The 13,366-nt window shown below is 44.7% G+C and overlaps 1 protein-coding gene across 13 annotated transcripts in view; it reads left to right on the plus strand.

The window, feature by feature from the left end:
• Positions 1–13,366, plus strand: part of srgap1a (SLIT-ROBO Rho GTPase activating protein 1a) — a 229,322-nt gene that overhangs the window by 12,814 nt on the left and 203,142 nt on the right. Inside the window, exon 2 of one of the 13 annotated variants that reach the window (XM_069904202.1) lies at positions 4,820–4,886. The exons of the other annotated variants lie outside the window; for them this stretch is intronic. Within the exon in view, the coding sequence (XP_069760303.1) occupies positions 4,871–4,886 (16 nt within the window). The 5' untranslated portion in view covers positions 4,820–4,870. The remainder of the gene's footprint in view (positions 1–4,819; positions 4,887–13,366) is intronic. 13 annotated transcript variants of the gene reach the window in all.

The following is a 13,366-nucleotide window of genomic DNA, read 5'->3' on the forward strand; positions in this document are numbered from 1 at the left end:
TAATGACAGCTCTGACCGGAGTGAAGTAGAAGGTTCAAAAAGTAAATGAGCATAGGGTCTGGGCTTACAAAAAAATGTTTGTTTTGTTATAAATAATGACAGGGATATTTTTATAAAAAATTAATAAATTTCTACTGAAACTGCACAAAAAGTTTATAGACAATCATTTTGGTGTCACCCCCTCTGATGGTGTCACCAGGTGCAGGCCACACCCCCTAGCAAAGCTAGTTATTCTTGGAATGAAACGGTTGGCAGATGAGGAATGTTTGACGGTTCTTGGACTGCACTCCTTGAGAGTTCAAAAGAATGAGGGGGGAACCTCAGGATCTCAAGGAAGTATTTCAGACGTTGAAAGGCCTGGGCAGAGGAGATGTGGTAAAGTTGTTTCCCATGTAGGGGAGTCGAGGACAAGAGGGTACAACTTCAGGAACCAATGGCGCCCATTTAAAAAGGATGTGGAGTAGGTCTTTAGCCAGAGAGTGGTGAACCTCTGGAGTTTGCAACCATGGCTGAGGAGCCCAGATCGTTGGGTATATTTAACCCTTTGGGTTCCAGCCATTTTTAACCTTTATCATTAGACTGGGTCCTTGGGTGAACTACAGTACAAACCAGCTAGTGATTGAGTATAAAACCAGTCCTTGAAAACCACGACACTGAATCCAAAGGATTAAGGCAGAGATTGATAGGCATCTGAATAGTCAGGATATCAAAAGTTATGGGGATTGAGGCGGAGTGGGAAGATCGATCAGCTCTTGATGGAATGGCGGAGCAGACTCAGTGGACTGAATGACCTCCTTCTGCTCATCTCTATTACAGAATCCCTTTCGGTAATGTTCCTCACCAGAGTGGAACATCCCTGCTATTGTACTGTGCCTTGACTGAAAAAAGAGAAAAGTCGCCCATGTACCTTCTCAACCCCTCAAATCTTCGGATTCAAGCCGCTCAATCCGGAGGGTGTCAAACCAATTTTTTTTAATACAGACTTGTCTGCAACAGCACAGATGGTTCATATTTTTTGCAAGCAAGATATGAAAGTGTGGAGCTCGTGTAAATACGACAACTGCTTCCAGGGTGTAACCTTCCAGGAAGCGACGATCACATTGTGAAATTAGGCATCTGGGAAAATGTATCACCAGGGATGTGTACTGCAGACGTTTTAAATCAGAATTGTGATTCACATCCTGGGAATGTGCTTGTCAGTAAGACTTGACACTTTCTGCTGTACCATCTGTATGATTTCTGAAAAAAATAAGTTGCATTGGCTCTGAGAAGTGTTCCTTCACAGTGAAACTGTTAACCCTTTGTGGATCCTTGCCATATCAGTTTCCATTTCCAAGTATGGAGCTTCCCCACACAGACTGCAATAAAAAGATTAGCCAGTTATCAGTTGTTCTTCAGAAGCCTCCTATTTTTGTATGTTAATCCATCGTTACAGCTAAACTGTATTTAAATTGTTGGCTTGATGTGGGATTTATCAGTTTTATTTCCCCTTCCAGTTCAAATGATTGAAATAAATTTTAAAACAAACAAGAATGAATTAATAAGGTATAATTACATGAACCAATGAAATGGCTAGTCCAGTGCCGTGCGTCCATACATTGGTGTGATGTGTGAGGAGCTGGTTAGGCATACCACAGATTCCTCATGTATTAAGAGCCTTGAAATCAGCTGGTGTTGTCGCACTGCTGGGCTTGTCTCTGTGGGAGGGAGAGGCCCGGGAGAGAGTGAATAAGTGAAACTCTTGGGCTGCTGTCAGCTGAGAAATGTTGACAGGCCTAGGGAGCAAGTTGTTATTGAGCAGGGTGACGTGGAGCAATGGATGTTAGACACGACTTGGGGAAGGTGGTCAGCATTGGGGTGAGCAGCTGACAAATAGCAAATTAGTTTTATTCAATAAAATTATATTAGAACACAGAACACAATGGCCCAGTACAAATTCTTTGGCCCTCGATATTGTGTTGACCTAAATATTCCTACCAAAAAAAAACTACCTCGTCACCCTCTATTTTTCTTTCATCTCTGTGCCCAAGAGTTTCTAAAATGCTCCAATTGTACCAGCCTCCACCACCACCCCTGGCGACGCATTCCAGGCACCCACAACTCTGCGTGTTTTTTTAAAAAAAGCAACTTGCCCTTCCCGAAGCTTTCCTTCCTTCACTCTGTACAGACGTCCTCTGGTGTTTGCTATTTCCGACCTTGGAAATAGGAGAAAATTATTTATTTTAACATTAGGGGTGACTATTCACACAATTTCTGTTTCATTGGTATTGGATAAAAATTTGAGATGAGAGTTTATTATCATATACAGAAGTACAATATCCAGATATACTCGAATTCTAACATGCTGCAGCCATGTCGGAGTGCAGGATGCATCGACAACAATAACATACATTAATTTGCAAAGACAGGAAAGAAAAGAGGTAGTAAATTTGAAAGATAAATAAATATTTTCATTTGCTGTTTTGCTGATGTTCTATAGCATTGCAGAGTTTACAATACGCAAGCAGGTGATGGAGCCATTTCCTTCGTCTTCAGCTCCTTTCTCGTGTGTTTTTCTAGTTTCTCCATAACCTCATCAATGCGACACGTATCAGAGTCCGAGAGGAAATAAAGCTCCAGTTTGGCTCCCACATCCCTTCCCTCCTCTTTCCCTACCACCCCCCCCTCCCCATCAGTGGAAATGTCTTTACTGATCAAAATGTGTTCAAGAGCTGAACCTTTGGGCAAGTTTAAGACCATAGCAGAAGAAATAAGGCTATTCAGCCCATCGAGTCTGCTCTGCCATTTAATCATGAGCTGATCCATGTTCCCACTCAACCCCACTGCCAGGCCTTCTCCCCATAATCTTTGATGCCTTGGCTAACCAAGAACCTATCAATCTCTGCCTTCAGTACACCCAATGACCTGGCCTCCACAATAAATTCTACAGATTCATGACCCTCTGGCTGAAGAAATTCCTCTGCATCTTTGTTTTAAGTAGACACCCTTCAATCCTGAAGTTGTCCTTTTGACCCAGACTTCCCACTGTGGGAAACAATCTTTCTTCATCTACTCTGTCCACTCCCCCCGACCCCCTGCCATTCTCCTAAATTCCAACGACTATAAGCCAAGAGCGGTTGAAGTTTATCATGTTCAGTTCTGGTGTGTGCCACTGAAGTATAGACATGTGAGTCTTGTTCTTCCTTCATTTTCCACTGCAAGCAGCAAACTGTATTCTTTTATTAACAAAGTCCTTCCTGGTGGCTCTGATTTCCTGCTGGACTCTTGACTGGACTGCTTTACTTTTTATTGCAGTGATTTTAACCATTCTCAAAGACGATATTTTTGTTTGGCAGAATAATATCTTTGTCACGTTGTTGTCTTTGCCACGTTGTCCACTTTGCCTGGTTACGCAGCATTTTACAAAGTGAAATACTAAAGTCTGCGGATGCCGTGACTGTAGTAAAGACGCAACGCCGGAGAAAACTCAGCAGGTTGCACAGCAAACTATATAGTAAAGCTAAAGGTGCATAACCGACGTTTTGGGCCTGAGCCCTTCATCGAGGCATGATAAACAATGCCCATTGATGATATCTTGATGAAGGGCTCAGACCCAAAATGTCGGTTATGCATCTTTGCTACATAACATACACTGTGTGATCTGCTGAGTTTCTCTGGTATTGCGTTTTAACGCAGCATTTTATGAAGGGACAAACTGGAATTGATTTGGAAGCAAATTTGATGGAGAAATTGCTCCACTAAATACAAATTGTGTTCCTACAGCATTTGAAATTCTGTTTGATAAAACCTGACAAGTAAAGTGGCAAATGCAACCATGCCTTTAACCGATTACATGATCTTTGGCCCTACATATTGCATGGTGATGGCAGTTACACAGAAACAGTATCTTTGAAGGAAAAAATTATATTAGAAAAATTATATTGATGAAGGGCTCAGACCTGAAACATTGGCAATGTATCTTTGTGTCCTATAGATGTTGAATAGACCAGCTCAGTTCCTCCGGCATTTTGGTGTATTTACTAAACTTTGACCGTCCATTATAACCTTTTGAAATTCCAGCCCTCTGGACATCAGCTTGAAATTGGACATGGGAAAATTTATCTTGGTGTAGGAACATCTATATGGGTCTACAAAGATTATGGGAGGTAGAGATAGGGTGGATAGACAACACCTTTTACCTGTGCTGACAAAATAGTAACCACCAAGAGGACATTTGGTCAAAGTGAGAGGGAAAAAGTTTAGGCGAGGCATCGGGTGTAAGTTTTTTTTTTAAACGCAGAGAGTAGTGGGTGCATGGGGTGGTGCTGGAGGCTTGTACATTGAAAGAATCTTTGACACGCAAGTGTATACAATAAAAATAGAGGGTTATAAGGTTGGAAGAGTTTTTTCTTTTTGAACAGGTTTACATAGGTTGGCACAACAACATGAGCCAAAGGGCCAGTACTATAGTGTTCTGTGTTTACATTGAACCTCAACGCTGTGCCTGCAATAACATCGTTGGTATTGTTCATTGAAAGGATGCCATATCATAAAACCAATGTGAGTTGATGGAATTGCAGGCAGAAAGGTTTTGGGTTCCAACAGAATATTGAAGGTCTGGGCAGATTCAATTGCTTGCAAGAACAGTGGTTCTTAACACATCCCTCAAAGCAAATATCCATGTTTTTTCTAACTGGGGTTCTTGGGGTGCAGTGAAACTCTGGAGGTGTAGAGCCATACAGCGCAGAAACAGGTCCTTTCACACACAACATTCACAATGATCTCTTGATTCAGAATTTATTGTCGTGAACACATCATGAAATTCATTATTTTGTGGCAGCGTTACAGGTGCAAACTCCCAGTGAAGTGTAGCCGCTGGCGAGCCTTCTTCATGATTGCATCCATAGGTCTGTATTTTTTACCTACTTAAGTGTTTGTTTAAATGTCTCCTGAATGTAATGAATGTTCCAGATATCAACCACTCTTACAGAAATGCTTTCTTGTACTCATTCTAAAACTTCTTCCTCTCACTTTAAACCTATGTTCACGTTTTTGATGCCCACACCATGAGAAAAGTATTCTAACTATCTCATCAATCCCTCTGGTAATCGTATTGACTTCACTGAGATCACCCCAATCTATCCAATCTCTCACCGTGACAAATGTTCTCCAATCCAGACAACATCTTGGCTAATCTCTGCAGTCTCTAGTGTAACCACATCCTTCCTATAATGTGGTGACCAGAACTGGCATTGTTGTGTGCCATTCCAGTCTAACCAGTGTTTTGTAAATTTTAAATTAAAATTTTTAAATTTAGTCATACAGTACAGTAACAGGCCCACGAGCCCGTGCTGTCCAATTACACCCAATTGACCAACAAGTTCATTTTTAAAGGGCAGGAGGAAACTAAGCCCCTTGGGAAAACCTATGCTGCAGTGAATGTATCTAATTTGCTCATTGTGCCAGAAACCAAATTTGACCATGGCCATGATTAATCTCGCCATTTTCACTGCATTTATGTAAATTGTTAAATTCAAAATGGTGATGGAGAGTGGTGACTTTCTTGCCTGGATGGTACACAAAATGGAGCTCTTCATTGTATCTCAATACAACCTCATCGCTAAACCATTGGGACTGTGATATCTATACACATATTCCCTCAAACTTTATTTGCTAACATTCTCATTTACTTTGGTCTCTCCTTCAGAAGGAGATGAGCAAGCCTCTCTGTGCTTTAATTATTTTAGAGGCAAACAGATAAAAAATCACCATCTTGCTCTGAAATTGCTATACGGAATTCAAGCTGATGTTTTGACATTCAGTTGCCTGTGGTGTACTCAACCATTAAGCTCATTCTACTGGCATTGCTAAACAAAAATTGCTGTGATACCCTTTCAGAGAAGTGCCAAAGCAGATTAACCGTTCACTCACAATGAATGGCCTTTGTGGGGGATCCTTCTGTGGAGGCTTTGTTTGTGGTATTTGGAATTTACAAGTGGATCATGCACTAGATTCTCGTGGTTCCTGAGAAGACTGAGGCGGGGAAGGCTACCGGCCACCATTCTGTCAACTTTCTACGGGAGCTCTATCGAGAGCATCTTGGCTGCCTGCATCACAGAATGGTATGTTTGCTGTAGAGCAGGGGTGTCAAACTCAAATGCACGGAGGGCCAAAATTAAAAACTTGGACTAAGTCGAGGGCCGAACTAAATATTTATTGAAAATTTTCAACAACATCTGCATGTTTTCTCTTCTTTCAACATATGTAATGTTAAACTTTTTCTTATTAAAATAAATGTTTAATAATAGTTTTGGATAAACTCTTTCCAGAAGCATGAACAAATGAGAAATAAAATATTCAATAAATAATATTTCTCTATAGAGGATTTGTCAAATGTTGCTAGTGTGCTGTCGAATAGTAAAATCTGAGGGCTATTGAGAATGTGGGAGAATAACATGATTCCTGAAACAATCAAATGGGTGACTGATTGTGGGCATGAACTCTAGCAGGGTTATTTGCCATGCCTTTTTTCCATTGGTACAGATATCCTTTGATTTACACACTTTTCAAGTTTTATGCCTAATGAGCTTGTATCCAGGTGCAGGACCATTTTTAACCAGGAATATATTTATCACTGTGACATGAAACTATTGGAAGATTGTTTTATCCTGAGATTAAAGTTCATAATCCTTACTCAGGCCTGTGTGCGGGAGGGCGGGGTTTGCGGGCGATCGGGTTGGACAACGACAGTGCGGGGGCATCGGCTCTCGCTGCAGGGCGTCATCTCGGCGGATCAGCGGCCCCGTCACCGTGAGTTGCGGATCGGCCTGTGGCAGGGAGGGGGAGTGGGCAATGGTCCTGGCGAGGTCAGGCCCGAGGCCTCCGGTTCTGGGCGCTGGGAAGTGGCCTTGGCTTCCCCTGACACCGGCCAGGCCCCAAAACCAGAGTCCACCATGAGACCCTGCAACGTAAACAGAGGAGGTGGGGGCGATTAGCAGGCTGATGCCAATGCATTCTGGGATTTGTTGTATTACTGTGCATGCGCTATACCGGCGCGGCGGCCAGCGGGCCACCTCTAATACATTTTTGAAATGATCTTGTGGGCCAAATATAATTATATTGCAGGTCAAATTTGGCCCGCGGGCCAGAGTTTGACATGTGTGCCCTATGCCATCGAAACTCTGTAATTAGTAAGGGATTGCTTAAGGTGGGATGTGAGTGGGAAGGAAAGGGTGAGAATCACTGCTCTAGACCCAATTATTACTGAAATATTTTGCTTGAGAAAAATTGTCATTGGCCCATTTCCTTTAGCGTTCTGAAACCGTGCACATGACGAGTCAATGAGGGATGATTAAAGCAGTGGTCTTCAAACTTTTTTTTCCCACCCACAGATCACCTTAAGCAATCCCTTACTAATCACAGAGCACCAATGGCACAGGGACGCGAGTGGAAAGAAAAAGGTTGAGAACTGTTGTATTGTGGTAACTCCACATCTGATTAGGTTAATGTTAGGCAAGTGGTCAGAGAAGGACCCCCCCCCACCCCAAGAAAGGCTTAAATCACAGGAACAAAATAAGCTTCCGTCTCACTGCTCCCAATCTTACACACAGTCCTGATGTGGAATGTGGGGTCGCAGCTCCCAGTTCACCCGAGTTCAGGTGCTGTCTGTGTGGAGTTTGTACGCTCTCCCCTTGTCTTGGACCAACAGGTCGGTCGCCTGACGAAGGCACCCGAACCCCCCGTTGAAACGCCGGTGTCCGGGGCGGTGGAGGAATTGGCTGAGAAGAGCGCGTTGCTCCCACCCACCTCCCATGGTTGGAGAGGGATTAAACTGCGATCTCACGGCGCCGGGCTCGTCTCCAACAAAAGGAGCGGGAGGCAGGGTCCGCTGCGCACGGAGCGAGGGGGAAGGCATCGCCAACGAGACGTTCGGTCCGGCGTCGCCGCTGAAGCGCAGACCCAGCGAGGATAGACCCCAACTCCAGCCGCGTCTGTCTGTCCGGGAGCCGGGCGGGCTGAGTGCGGCGCTCCGATCCCCGGGATTCGGGACTCTGAGATCCCTCCACACCTCCGGCGTCTTCATTTTCACCTTCAGTGTGCATGCATTATACTGGCGTGGCGGCCAGCGGGCCAACTCTAATATATATTTAATATGATCTTGCGGGCCAAATATAATTATATCGCGGGCCAAATTTAGCCCGCGGGCCAGAGTTTGACATGTGTGCTGTAGAGTATGGATCGGAGGTCAATCCACAGGACCATAAGAGCAGCAGAGAGGATCACAGGATCATTGGAATCTTCACCCCCCCCCCCACCCCATTCATCGACGTGATCTACCGGGATTGTTGTCTGAAGAGAATTATTGAGGACCTCTAGCACCCTACACGCAGCATCTTCCAGCTACTCCTGTTGGGTAAGAGATACAGGAGTATCAGAGCCAACAGGAACAGCTTCTTCCCACTGGCAGTGAAAATGATGAATGACTGAATAAACTGCTCTTACAAACCCCCATCACTCAACTGCTTATTAACAATAATTCATTTATTTTTTATATGTAAATTATTTATTTTCCATTTGTATGTATGTACTGTACATATATTATCGTTTATCTGTATGTGTGTTTGCAGTGTGTTGTCCAGATGACAGGAAAATGCTGTTTCATTGGGGTGTACTTGAACAATTGGAAGATAAACGAACTTGAACATTTGAGTATTTGAAACGTAAATACGAGTTGGTTTTCTGACGATTGGAGCTTCTGGAAGTTGACCCTAAATTAATTTTTGCTTTTGGCTTTCAACTTGGGAAAATTATACTACTTAAACTACCAGCTGAAAGGTGACCTGCAAGGACCCTTAAACCCTGTGCAAGCAACGTGGAGCTGGCGGAACTCGACAGGCCAGGCAGCATTCATGGGGAGAAATGGTCAGTCAACGTGCCGGGTCAGATTTTAGCCTCGATAAAAGGTCTCGTCTCTCCAGCTCAACGTTGCTTGCTTGAGAGTCCACTATTTGTCTTTCCTTTAAACCCTGTGTTTTTGAATTTTTAAAAAAGTTAAATTAGACCTACAGCACAGTAACAGGCCCTTCTGGCCCACAAGCCCATGCTGCCCAATGACACCCAATTAACCTAAAACCCCATTTATTTTGAACGGAGAGTTGGGGGTGGGGGGGTGGAAATCAGAGTACTTGGAGAAAACCTATGCGGACAAGAGGAGAATGTACAAACTCCTTACAGTCAGCGCGGGATTCAAGCTTGGGTAACTGGCCACTGTAATAGTGTTGAGCTAACCTCATCACAATGTCTCTCTAAAGTGTAATCCTACAAAAAAATTACTTGCATTGCACAACTTCAAGACATCACAAAACATTGAACAAACAATAAGTACTTTCTGAAGGGCATTAGTGTCTGGATAAACATTGGTCAGGACATTCCTGATCTTTCAACAGGATTGTAAACATCATTTATGTGCACCAGATGCTATAGATTCATTGTTAATACCCCAGTGTTTGTAGATAATCTGGTTAGTGCTGTCAATGAAGGGTGTTAAAACATGCACACAAAAAGATCCCACAAGGCCATGTATGTATGGGTGAATGTTGCTCTCGTGCCTCACACCTCCGGCGTTCTGTTCTGAGTTCTGCCTGAGGAAGTATTATCCGGTGAACAGAGAAAACAATGCAAGCACGAAGAAATTCAATGCGCCCCAACTGACCCTGAGCTCAAAATGGAGAAGGTAATACTACATTTAAATTTTGTCTACTGTAAGGCAGACAAAGAGTCAACCACTTTGTCCAGCGCCTCTCACAGAAACCTACAGCACCTGGCGTTCCTAGACGGTCTCCCCTCCAAATACTGACTAGTTCTGAACCTGCTTAACTTTCAAGATCAGACAATCTTAGGTGTATTCATACTTTTTCTTCTCTCTCTTTGCCAAACAACTTCGGTTTTGATAGTGGGATTAGATTTTTTTTATATAATGAAATATTCCTATATTATATTTTGATTGATAAAGAATGCAGGGTTCTGTGGATGAAATAGTATGATCTGAGTGGAGTATACTGTGTACGTTTCTATTTTTTAACATGGATTCTTATATACTCTATTTTTCTGACATGGAATTTCAATTTCAATAAAAATATTGTCAAAGGAAAGTCTAGGTCAAGAGGACCCAACTTCAGGATTGAAGGGCGTCCACTTAGAACAGAAAAATGGAGGAATTTCTTCAGCCAGAGGGTGGTAAATCTAAAATTTGTTGTGGAGGCCAGGTCATTAGGTATATTTAAGGCAGAGATTGACCGGTTCTTGATTAGCTAGGACATTAAAGGTTATGGGGTGAAGGCCGAGCGGTGAGGCTGAGTGGGAAAATAGATCAGCTCATGATTGAACGATGGGGGAGACTCAATGGGCTGAATAGGCTATTTCTGCTCTTCTCTCTTATGGGTGCCAGCTTGACCTTGGTTGTCTGGTTTCCTGAATGGGCTTCATAGCCTCTTCCTGCTATTTGGACTGTGACAGCAACCAATCCCTCAACGTTTAGTCAATGCTGCTGTGTTTGTCAAACAGGTGATCCTTTAGACAACCAATATCCTTTACATATCGTCAAAGGTGAGATAGACTGCACCAAGCTGCATGCTAGTCTGTGCCATTGATTCAGCAACAATGTAGTGAAACAAGGAAGTTTGTGGATGCTGTGATGGTAGTTAATACACAATGGTTCTGGATGAACTCAGCAAGTCCCACAGCATCCATAGGAGACAAAGATATTTAAACAAAGCTTCGGGCCTGAGCCCTTCATCAAGGTATGAGCATAATGCAGGCAGGCACCGGAATTAAAACACAAGGGAAGGAGGGAAGAAGGGGCAAATGGAGGAGCACATAGATGAACGTAGATAGGAGGACAGGAGTGAGGGTGATAGTTTCCAGAGGTTGCACTATTTAATAAATTAGATTGTGTCCTGCTAATTATTTTCACCATCTTCTGACATGTCTTCACTGTGTTGAACTGGCCTGGAGTGGGGGAGGGAAGTTGAGGGTGGAGGGGGAGGGGGGTGGAGTGGAGGCAAGGGGTTGGGGTGGGGTGGAGGGGGAGGGGGGTGGAGTGGAGGCAAGGGGTTGGGGTGGAGTGGAGGCAAGGGGTTGGGGTGGAGTGGAGGCAAGGGGTTGGGGTGGAGTGGAGGCAAGGGGTTGGGGTGGAGTGGAGGCAAGGGGTTGGGGTGGAGTGGAGGCAAGGGGTTGGGGTGGAGTGGAGGCAAGGGGTTGGGGTGGAGTGGAGGCAAGGGGTTGGGGTGGAGTGGAGGCAAGGGGTTGGGGTGGAGTGGAGGCAAGGGGTTGGGGTGGAGTGGAGGCAAGGGGTTGGGGTGGAGTGGAGGCAAGGGGTTGGGGTGGAGTGGAGGCAAGGGGTTGGGGTGGAGTGGAGGCAAGGGGTTGGGGTGGAGTGGAGGGTCTAGGAGGTGGGGAGGGAACGGGAGGGGGGAGGGGGTGGGGAGTGAAGGGGAGGGGTGAAGGAGGCAGGAAGTAGGGGAGGAAAGTGGAGGGGGCAGAAAGTGGGGAAAGGTTGGAAGGTGCAGGAGGGGGGAGAGGTGGAAGGTGCAGAGGCTGAGGGATGGGTGAAGGCTGCAGGAGGGTGGAGGGTGCAGGAGGTGTGGTAGGGGTGGAGGGTGCTGTGGGTGGGGGGAAGGAAATGGAGAGAGTGGGCATTGTGGTGCAGTGCAGGAGGAGGGTTAAAAACTCTGCTCCGTTTCACCTCCTTGCCAAACAACGTGTCTGTAAATCGAGATTCATTGTAGCTACATCACAGATGTGGGACTCAATCAGCGTGACTTTGACTTGGTAACTGATGGGTTTTTATTTCTCGAGGGCTTTTATTGAAATAAAACACAGTTAGCAATACCTACCACAATTCTTCATAACTAGGAGGTGTCTATGTTGAAGTTTTTCTTATTTCTTGTTAATATGGTTTTAAAAGCAAAAAATGCTGCCAAATAATTAAACATTTTCCTTTCCATTAATTTTCTGCTCAGGAGGAAATACTGCAAAATATTCTGTCTCTCTGTTAATTTACAAATCCCATTGAGGCCTGAGCAGGGGCACACAGTTGGTGTCGTGGTTAGCGCAATGCCTTTACAGTATCAGCAATTGGGACCGCGGGGTTCATGTCCCATGCTGTCTATAAAAAGTTTGTATGTTCTCCCCTTGTCTGCGTGGGCTTCCTTCGGGGGCTCCAGTTTGCTCCCACTGTTCAAAACATACGGGGGTTGTAGGTTAATGGGGTGTAAATTTGGGTGGCACAGACTCATAGGCCAAAATGGCCTGTTATTGTGCTGTATGTCTAAATTTATTTATTTTTTAAATAGGAAGGAAATTTTGCTGGACGTTTTCTTGGTCCCCAGCTGGTGTATTGTCTTTGACTCTGGACAGAGTTTAGGAAGGATGTGAAGGTCATGGAGAAGCTGGAGTGGAAGTTTGGATGAATGACACCTGGGTCTTCAGTTAGGTAGAGGTGCAGAGAAGATGTGAGTCTTCTTGGTGTAGATAAAGTTATCTACATCTCCAGTTGCCAGGGAAATGCAGCCAACGTGCTGAAAGATTCAAGATTATTTTATTGTCATGCAATAAATCAGAAAAAGGGATATTACACAAAATTTCCTTCAGTCTATCTTAAGGCAGACAAAGATTCACTATCAACAACAATTGTCCAGCACTTCTTACAGCCAGAGAAAAAGAAGCAAAAGAGAGTCCCCCAGAGTTACTGAGGGTTTGTGGATTCATCTCCAGTGGTCCCACAGCGTCTACAGTACCACAGATTTCAGTCCAAACCATGGGCAACCATCGGATCAGGAAGCTCCAGCAACCCCTCGAATCCCAGCAAAGATACCTGGTACCCCTTCAGCCAGTTTTGAGCGAGCCTCCAGGAGTCCGCAGCCTGGTGTAAGTCCTTGGACCAAAGTTCCCTGCAGCCTCCACAGGTTTCTCACCTCGAGTCATCAACAGCCTGCCGCCTGCATATTCTTCAGCCTCAGAGCCTCACTGGTCCACTGCAAAGATCACTGTCCTGTGGGTGGTCTCCTCTGTTTTTCCTTCTCAAATGGGGTGTGGTCTCCCCGTTCTCTGGTGCCCTACGCCAGTCCCCTGCTTCCCCGGAGTCTGCAAACCCTTGTGGCTGCCACTGCCATGTTGAACCCAGGATTTTAAAATAAACCACCTCCTTTAACAGGCAGTTTGAAGTCTGTACAGAGCTAATGGCAGTTGGACTAGTGGTTGGACCCCGCAGAGGGACGCTGAAACTTCATACCTAACTCTCCATGAGCAGCAGCGCCGCCATCTATCACACCTGGACGCACTCTCTTCTCCCTTCTTCCATCAAGAAGGCTCAAGAGTGTGAAAATGT

This window comes from Narcine bancroftii, chromosome 11, assembly GCF_036971445.1.
Source record: "Narcine bancroftii isolate sNarBan1 chromosome 11, sNarBan1.hap1, whole genome shotgun sequence".
Taxonomy (NCBI): domain Eukaryota; kingdom Metazoa; phylum Chordata; class Chondrichthyes; order Torpediniformes; family Narcinidae; genus Narcine; species Narcine bancroftii.